Below are 9673 nucleotides of genomic sequence, written 5' to 3' on the forward strand. Positions count from 1 at the left end.
AAATCCTCTCTTAAACCCCCAAATAGACACAAGTTGTCCCAACATCTTCAGGTTCACTGCATGTCAGTGGGTTTGGTAATTTGATAATCTGCAAATTTGTTCAGGAAGTTCAATGTTAATAAAGGCTGCATTGAAATCTTTACTTTTTTGTTTTATATTGTGCATATTCCTAAATACATTTGTGTTTAAACAAGTTACCAGAAACGGATGCTCAGAAAACTTGGGGGAACCCGTTTTTTGCTGGGGGGGTCAATAGTGTATAGGCTACTATAACTATGGTGCTTTATTTATTTATTTTAATAGAGGTCATACATGCGCTAAATCAGAAAACAAAAATATAAAAGTACCACTCTAAACTTTTATTATTTTGAAATAATACAAGTAATACAAAACTTGTATTATTTTTGAAATAATACAAGTTTATAACGGTACTTATATATTGAAAACCTTATGCGCATGCGTTGTTGTTCTTAATTACTCACCGAAAACTTTCAATGCCGTTCACTTTTCTCTCCATTATGTAAATCATTGTTGTGGCATTTGAAGAGTGCAGTAAGACATCAGCTCAGATTGGCCATTTGTGCGTCAACCGGCTGATTGTGCAATCAGCCGGTTGACGCAGCCATACGAAGGCCACCATACGCACGCCATAAGTGCGTGCTCGAGCTTTTGTTGTAGACACTGTAAAAGAGGATCATTATATAGGAGGTGGGCTGAGCTGTTGGCTTGGTTATCTCGCTTCATCAATTCACTTTTCTTTTTTTTAACCTTTGACGATGTCGCCTGCTGGTGCACAGAAGGTAAATTACCACATTCTACTTTTCAGTTAGAACTATTAAATTGAATCCCCTTCTTGTTTGATTTGTAGACTCGGTTAGCATTATGAAATGCTTGCAGAAAACTTGAATTACTTGGTGGCTGTGTAGTTCCTACGAGGTGGAGTCGGGTGCAGTGCTGTTTGAAGATGTTTTGTATTTTGTGTGTTTTGTATTTTTTTGTGTGACAACAAAATTAATGTAACTAAGTACATTTATTGAAGCACTGCACTTCAGTACAATTCTGAAGTAGGCCTACTTGTACTTTATTCGACTATTTTATGCTTCTTTACAGACCTACTTCTACTCCACTGCATTTCAGAGGATATCTTGTACTTCTCACTTTACTACTTTTATCTGACACATTTAGTTATAAAGCCTACTAGTTACTTAGCAGATTTAGATTATTAATACAAATATTAATCAACATATTATTTATTATATATGTTTATACTACCTTAACATATAGGCTAAAGTAACGACCTTTACAGGCGCAACATGATGTGCACATTAATGCATCACTAATCGAGTAATATAATATAAATGATTCTGAAAAGGGCCAATCTGCATAATATACTTTTACTTTTGGATCTTAAAGTATGATTAATGCTAATACTGTTGCACTTTTACTAAGTAAGATTTTGAGTGCAGGGATTTTACTTGTAACTGATGTATTTTTACACTGTATTTTTACACTGTAGTATTACTATTTTTACTTAAGTAAATGATCTGAGTACTTGTTCAGACCCTGCAGAAAATTGTGCCCAACAACAGAATGTGCAGACTAAATATGATAATAATAATAGATACTAAATATCAGACAGGGAAGATATATCAGACAATCTATGGAAGTGTCTATTGTCATATATTGCAGGTGTAAATCTGATATTGTCTCTCCAGCTGCAGGTTGTGCAGCTGTGTTAAATGGATTGTAGATTACAATGAAGAAACAAGGTGATAGAGGAGATGGTGTGATTTTAGCTAATTAGTGGGCTACTTGATAAGATAAATGTGTATAATCTAATCCATTTAGGCTATTTGTTTGTATAAACAGAGCAGTTCTCTGACATTGGTGCTAATGGTTACTTCTGCAGCCATTGGAGGAACTCTGCAATATGGTTACAACCTCGCCATAATGAATTCTCCCACAATTGTAAGTCTTTCAATTTAATTGCCAAATTGCATTTGTGTACTGGTTGTGTGGGTGTTCACGCAGACACAGAGTTCAGTGTTACCAAGTGTTGATTTAGTCAAATATAGTACATTTACTTACACTGTGGTTAAATTGATACTGATGATACGTATCTGTAAGTCTAGTTAGTGGGTTTGTTCCCTGTTGGAGCTGTGCAGGCCAGCATCACTGTTGGTACACATTTGGATCACAGTATATATTGGCACAAAGAACAATTATTCTACTTGTATCTGTAATAAGTCCTTCTCATTGTAACACATCCAATTTTATAAGCCTATTTATTAGGAACTTATTCTGGAAGCAGGATCTTTCCTCTTGTTTCATTAAGCTGGGCCCTCACAAATAAAGTGCAGAAACTTCCATCAACAACAAACAATTCTGCAAATGTCATATTTTGATCCTTTGGGGAAAAAAAGTGAAATTGATTTGTTGATGCTGCAACTTGACGCTGCAAGTCAATCTTCTTGCCAAAATATAAACAGACGGATGAACTGAGGTAATAAGTGTCAGCTTTAACCGCTGCTCTTGTTGGTTAAGTCAGTGAGACTTTAATGGTTGACTGTCTTGTCTTTTCTGACAGTTTATTCAAACTTTTATCAATGAGACGTTCTTGGAGCGCTGGGACATCCAGTTGGAGGACTACCAGGTGACTCTGGTCTGGACAATTATCGTCTCCATCTTCTCGTTGGGGGGCTTTGCGGGGGCTCTTATCGCGGGACCTATGACCATACGTTTTGGGAGGTAATATAAGATGCTGCATCATGCTGCTGTGTGTAAACGTGTTGTTGCACAAGTACAGAAGATTACAAATTGAAATGTGTATGATTAACCTGTACATGCACATGTATTAATTGATAATGATTGTTTATTTACTTTCCTCTATCACATGCATATGTTTTGATCCTCAGAGAAACACATACGCATAAATCATGCTTACATACTGCATCTTTGACTGTAATTGACTTTGAAGCATTAGGCTGGTGTTGTTATTTTTCTTTTATTATTGCGAACAAGATCCCTAAGAGTCTATGAGTCTGTATTTCTTCAGACTGAAACTGTCGTTGACCACCAGCGGCTGTTAGCAACCTATTCATTTTAATCTTTAACTTTTCTCTTCCCAAGGAAGAAATGCCTGTTGTTGAACAACATTTTCCTCATGGCTGGAGCACTCTTAGCTCTGACAAGTAGAGCTGCCAAGTCTTTTGAGATGATCATTATCTCCCGTGTCCTGGTTGGAATAAATTCCGGTATGTCATTTATGTCAGTAAATGTTTATGTTTGCGTTCCAATACCTGTTATACTGCCATTATAATAAAAGAATGGTGTGTTTTGCAGGGATCAGCATGAATGTGCAACCTATGTATTTTGGAGAAAGTGCACCAAAGCACTTAAGAGGGGCTCTCTCCTCGTCATCAGCTGTTTTCGCAGCATTTGGTGTTGCGCTGGGACAGGTGGTTGGACTCAGGTATGATAACTGTTAGACACATTTTTGTCAAAATAGGCTAATCCTTTTCTAAAACATGTGCTGTAGATTTCATAGATATCCACAGTAACACTCAGGATTATTTATTTATAGAGAGATTCTGGGCAGTGAGCCGTGTTGGCAGTATCTTCTTGCCAGTAATGCCATTCCTGGCCTCATGCAGCTCCTAACCCTGCCGTGGTTCCCTGAGAGCCCCAGGTACCTGCTCATCGACAGGGGGGACAAGGAGGCTTGTATTAAAGGTGGGTACTGTAATCTGTCAACCAGTGGTGGAAAGTAACTAAGTAAGTACTGCACTTAATGCATTTGTTAAATAGTGTACTTTTTTAATTCCACTACATCAATCTGACAGCTGCAGTTAATAGTTACTTTTGATTTTAAGATTTTACAATTTATAACACATATGATAAGCCATTAAAATACAATACATTGTTAAAGACTTAACCAAAGGTTCCCAACTTTTTGGGCTTTTGACAAATTACAATTGTGTAGTTGGGGCCCCCTTGTGACGTTGTAGATGTCTATGAGTTCTTAGAAGCACTAACAAAGGGACATTTCCCCTCTAAACTTATCAGATATTTAATTTAAATAGCTGTCATCCAATATTTCACAAAAGAGCATACATTAGAGAAAAGTAAAAAATATTCCTTTCTCATTTCCTCTCCCATTGTTCACCTCACAACCCCCCAGATTCATCCTGTGACTCTTTGGAGGTGGTCCAACATACCTAGAACTAAACTACTGAGTACATTTTGCTGCTAATACTTTTCTCAAGTAGGAGTTTAAAAGCAGGACTTTTACATTGCTGTATTGGTACTAAGGATCTAAGTGCTCCTCCGCCACTGCTGTCAACTCAGCACATGAAATTCATACATCTTTTATATATAAGAAACACACAGAATAATAAGGTATAGCTAGAGAATAATAGAAAATGAAAATGTCAGTTAAGTTGTGTTATTTTTCTTGCTCAGCTTTGAGACGGCTGCGAGGCTGTGAGGTCCAGAGCAGTGAGCTCGTTGAGATCCTGCAGGAACAGGCTGAAACCAAAGGCATGAGGCCCCGTCGACCCTGGGAGCTTTTTACTGATCGCTCAGTGCGCTGGCAGCTCATCTCGGTCATGATCATCAGCAGTGCCATGCAGCTCTGTGGTAATGACTCGGTAAGAAGAAAAGAATGGCATAATGCGTTGTGTGTCTCTATAGAAAATATTATTGTATAATCCATGAGGATCAGTTTTACTGATAGCGAGCTACAGTAACAGTATCAGATGTTCTTTTGGCCTCTGCAATGTCAGAAGGTTGACTAGAAATTTGAGATGATTCATCAGCTGTTCGTGTCACGTGTGGGTTTCTTTATGTTCCTGCAGGTCATATTAATAATGTATAGTGGTGATGAAGCTCTATCCCTTGCATGTCCCATGTGCACTAAATAATGTGTGAAGACAGCTTATTGTTTTGACTAAAAGGCTTTGTCTTCTCTTTGTAATTTTCGCTCTGTGTATATTTAGAGTAAATAACATGTCTAAACTGATTTTTTAAGAACTGCAACAAGTTGCCTTTTTGTCAGAAAATACTGACTAAACTCTCCTGTGTTTCAAGCCTTTTAAATACATGCTTGGTAGTTTAAGGGAGGGGGTCAGGGTATTAACATAGTTACTCTTTGTACAAAATCCTGGCTTAATCCGCTTATAACAGTTGAAGCACTTGTAATGATGCTCAGCAGCACGCTAATATTGTTTTGTGCTCCTTCTTTCTTTCAGATTTACTTCTATGCATCATATGTATTCAGAGAAGCTGGAATATCTGATGATAAAATCCAATATATTACAATTGGCACTGGTTCTTGTGAATTCACAGCCTCTATAATATGTGTAAGTATCCGTCATTAAAGCCCACGTTACGTAAGCAGCTAGAGGCAAAGAGAGACTATGGTTTGCATTCTTCTTAAAGCTTTGACCCAGACTAAGGACTGACAGTCTATATCCACTATTTCTTGGCTGGGTTGCAGTAACTTCCTGAAGTCCTGGTTGCAGGGCAACCAGCGGAGACTCCAGTTTCTTACAAGTCAGTTTTGTACAGATTAAACTTTAAAAAACTTTAGAGGTGCTGGTAATGATTTGTTTCGGGATATCTGTGAATCTACCAACCAAACACAAAAACTGACAAGTAGCTAGCTGCCTTATTTTTATTGGGAAATTACCATAAGTTAATAACTGACACTAATAAATGATACAAGCCAAAGAGAATATAACTCTCAAAATCAATTATTGATGATCATATTCAGAGCATGTTTGCCGTACATCAATATTATCTATTCATTCATCCGCAGAAAGTTCCTGATTTGTTTTTGTTCAGTGCTTGCTGCTCTGGACATCATGTACCTTACCGTAATGATTTAATTTGTTAGAATAAAATATGTATATAATAAAAACAGAGTCAGATATCCATATTTTCAGAATCTGCTGATTGAGCTCAAAGGTCGGAGGTTCATGCTGATGGGAGGGTACATCTTCATGACCATCTGGGCTGTTGTCTTCACAATTGCTCTGTTGTTTGAGGTATTATAAATCACATAATTAACCCACATAATAACCTACATGTTTAACTTTTACAATGACAAATGATGTCTTCAGTCTTTAATTTTCAAGGTAACGAAAATCAATGAATGTGATAATTATGTGAGTTATGTGAGTATCACAAGTCAAAAGGGATCTTGCTTGTGAGTTGCTGGCAGTGTATATTTTACTTCCCTCCACACATGCAAACAGCATTATGTTTCCTGGATGCCGTACCTGAGCATGGCCTGCATCTTCACCTACATTCTCAGCTTTGGACTGGGACCAGGTAAGTTTGTCCATTGACTTTCTATATTTGGGTTTTTATGTGAAAAACACAAACAAAATGTTCTCTCAAGATGCAAATAAAGACATTTAAATGAACACAGTCTTCAAGATAGACCAGTTAAATACTTCAATACAGTTTTTACTATGTGTGATATTTTAACCTGCTATTATACAGTAATACCATATAAGTTTGTTATATAGCTGAAATAAATGTTGATCATTAATTCATGAATGTGTGAAGCAACTTATTGCTAAGTATGTGTTACCAAGTATCAGAAATCCAGTACGGGTCAGGCTATAATAGCTAGTGTTTATATTTGTACTTCTATTTTTAAGGATGTGATGAAGCTAACTCTGATCAATATGTTTTTGTTGTTGTTTTTTTCTCAGCTGGAGTGAGTGTCGTCCTGCCCACAGAGCTCTTCAATCAGACTGCTCGGCCAGCAGCCTCCATGATCGCTGGCTCCATGATGTGGCTCAACCTTTTCATCATTGGGATGATCTTTCCATTTCTAGTGGTCAGTCTGTCACTACATCCATCTGTCCATTTAACAGATGTGCAGTGACAATGAACAAGCATAAATAAATTGTAAACAATTTAAAACAAAGTGTGTACATGCACCTACGACATTATTAAGTTACTAAGGCACTATGTTTATGGCTGGTATTCCAGCGAAGGGTTACCGGTGCACAATGCTCTCCCACTCTCTGTTTCCTGTCTCCGTCTCTACTATATCTAATAACAAGCAAAAATGCTGAATTTTTTTTTATTGTAATGGTATTTTTTAAAATAGATTTAAGAAGAAGGAGGGGGAGGGTCGTTGGATTTCTAGAATTAATAAGGAGACTCAGGCAGGTTAACATGCAACGCAAAAGACTTCTTAATACCTCTCTAGAAATAGGAAAAGGCAGGGTGCCTTTTAGCACCTCCCAGAGTTCAGAGTGTGAAACAGGAAAAAAGGGACTGTCTGTCAGAATGCTAATTGCTTCATCTCTGGTCTTATTAATCTTTCTAAAATATGGAATTTGAAGCTAAGGTTTTAGTTTGTTCGTCCCCAATAATATAAAACATTTTGGAATTCTGGCCGTCTACTTATACAAGCAGAGGAAACACACTGACAGGCATGGAGTGAAGACATTTAGTCATTTATATCACTTCTTACATTAGTCTGATAGCTTTCTGTTGCCTTTCTTTTACAGAGCGAGTTGAGGGAGTACTGCTTTGTGCCTTTCGGAGCGGTCTGCCTGCTGTCGGCGCTGTATGTTGGCCTCTTCCTGCCTGAGACCAAGGGGAAGTCTCTGTCAGCCATCACAAGTGATTTCCACAAGCTCAACTTCAAAGGCCAGGACGCAAAGTGTGGGTCGCAAACTAAAGCTCAGTATCAGCTGGGTGAAGTGTGTCTTTCCACGGCCTTGTAGACAGACTTTTTCTCCGGAAACACGCACGGTCATATCTACTGTATGACCTGATCTGCTTGAGCTGGGAGACGTCATGAATGGGAGAATGTTCACTCTCACATCACAGACAACAACTTGGATCTATTATTACTCCTGTATCTTGAGTGTGTTTTCTATTGAGAGAATTTAAAGGAATTATCTTTAATATCTTCACATGTTGCACTTACGTTTTCTAACTTTGTGTCACTGATTAACACAAGACAAAGGTAATTAAATCTAGGCCTACTGTATATTGGCAGAAGATAAGTCATCTGCTACCTCTAAAAACACATGAAGGCGTTTTGGGGTAAAATGTAAAACATTTTAGCCTAGCAAATAAACAGTAATGCATTTTATTAAGATGTTGTACATTTCTTTCTTGTTTAATGGGACAAAGCATAAAGTTGTCAGCAAAGTTATTAACGACTATAGGGCAAACTATGTCCTTTAACTTGATCCTCTCATTTGGGAGGTCAAAGGTCAGAGTAAGTCTTTGCTGTGTGGCAGGTGGTGGACCAAATCAAAGAGAATGTATTTAGATAGAAACAATGAGTTAATTTGCACCTTATCAAATATAACTGCATGTATCAGCATGCACACCTCTTTCAGAAAGAAAGGTATCATGATGTGTTTAGTAACGACTGAGATTTACAGTTTTTACATGAGTGGAATATGTGCAATTATTTATTTTGAATATTGACATTTTTCTTTTTAATGATCCATCTCTGAGCTAATAAAAGTATCTTGTATTAACATCGCTTTTCATGTTTAATTGTTCAATGTGCCCGTCAAAAGGTGCCTTTTATACATACAGTGATATAGTCGCATCAAATAAAATTAGTCAAGTGTCAAAAGAAAGCTTTTATGACACTAGGGGGCTGATTCGTACTGTAATTTGTCAGTGTAGTGTTCTGTAAATGTGCATTTACTGTTTTATGAACGTGTAGAGCTGGCGCCCATATATAGAGGCTTACTCCTCGACGCAGCGGGCCCGGGTTTGACTCTGACCTGTGGCCCTTTGCTGCATGTCATTCCCCCCTCTCTCTCCCCTTTCATGTCTTCTGCTGTCCTATCCAAATAAAGGCTGAAAATGCCCCAAAACATAATCTTAAAATGAAGCAAACCCACAATGGAATCACTGCAAAATGGATCAAACTACGTTCTACAACTCAAACTGGTACAACCTGTATTAAGTGAAATACTTATTTTGTTCTGCTACCATCAACCTTGTTCCTTAAGAAGGCTAGACACATCACTATTATAATTATAACAGAAGTAGAAAGCGACAGAAAATGAGGAAGATGTGTATAACAAGTAATACATTAATCAGTGTTTTCCATTGAGGGCAATCTGTAAAACAAGTTTCTGTCATCGCTTCTCCAGCAGTGGTAAGATTTGTTTTAGTTAGAAGTGCATGAAAACCTAAGGTTTGCTGTGTGAATTGGAACACAACCCTCTCACTTTACACAGTTTGTTTCCCTTCTTTATTATACCCTGTGGTGTCTGCACACAGTGGGTGTAGATGGAAAGATCAGGTCTTATTTTCTTGTCTTCAGAAGAAGCCACATGCTTCCATTCTGAGTCGGATACTTTAACACAGTCAATATTATGTCTTAATGTGCCAGAATTAAGTTTCTTATTTCTATAAAGAAAAGCGTAAAATTATTTTGATGCAGGTATTCTCACTTAAATGGTATTTTAATTAGATAGATTGATAGATTTAATTATAATTTTAAAGTAAAACTATGACGTACATTTTTCAAGTTACAATTACAGGGTAATGTTGAATGTTAAAACAGAGTGTAGGGCTAACAGTAGCATTAGGAGAGATAAAGTCAGCAAAATATATCTATTTTTCACCGTGATAGATTATTTATTACATGGTTGTTGAGGTATGGAGCTCC

General features: G+C 37.4%; 1 protein-coding gene across 1 annotated transcript; it reads left to right on the forward strand.

The window, feature by feature from the left end:
• Positions 1 to 544: 544 nt before the first annotated feature.
• Positions 545 to 8433, forward strand: slc2a11a (solute carrier family 2 member 11a). The gene is made up of 12 exons (XM_028576668.1): positions 545 to 800; positions 1870 to 1968; positions 2588 to 2748; positions 3130 to 3254; positions 3343 to 3472; positions 3584 to 3732; positions 4462 to 4649; positions 5250 to 5360; positions 5946 to 6047; positions 6258 to 6333; positions 6723 to 6850; positions 7533 to 8433. Exons 1-12 carry the CDS (start codon positions 777 to 779, stop codon positions 7749 to 7751), a joined length of 1512 nt encoding a protein of 503 aa, XP_028432469.1. The 5' UTR covers positions 545 to 776; the 3' UTR covers positions 7752 to 8433.
• Positions 8434 to 9673: the final 1240 nt, after the last annotated feature.

This window comes from Perca flavescens, chromosome 4 (assembly GCF_004354835.1).
Source record: "Perca flavescens isolate YP-PL-M2 chromosome 4, PFLA_1.0, whole genome shotgun sequence".
Lineage (NCBI taxonomy): Eukaryota > Metazoa > Chordata > Actinopteri > Perciformes > Percidae > Perca > Perca flavescens.

Coding starts and splice junctions, on each gene's coding strand:
- slc2a11a (XM_028576668.1), top strand. CDS start 777: ATGTCGCCTGCTGGTGCACAGAAG. Junction 2,749..3,129: donor ATGACCATACGTTTTGGGAG/GTAATATAAGAT, acceptor TCTCTTCCCAAG/GAAGAAATGCCTGTTGTTGA. Junction 3,473..3,583: donor GGACAGGTGGTTGGACTCAG/GTATGATAACTG, acceptor ATTTATTTATAG/AGAGATTCTGGGCAGTGAGC.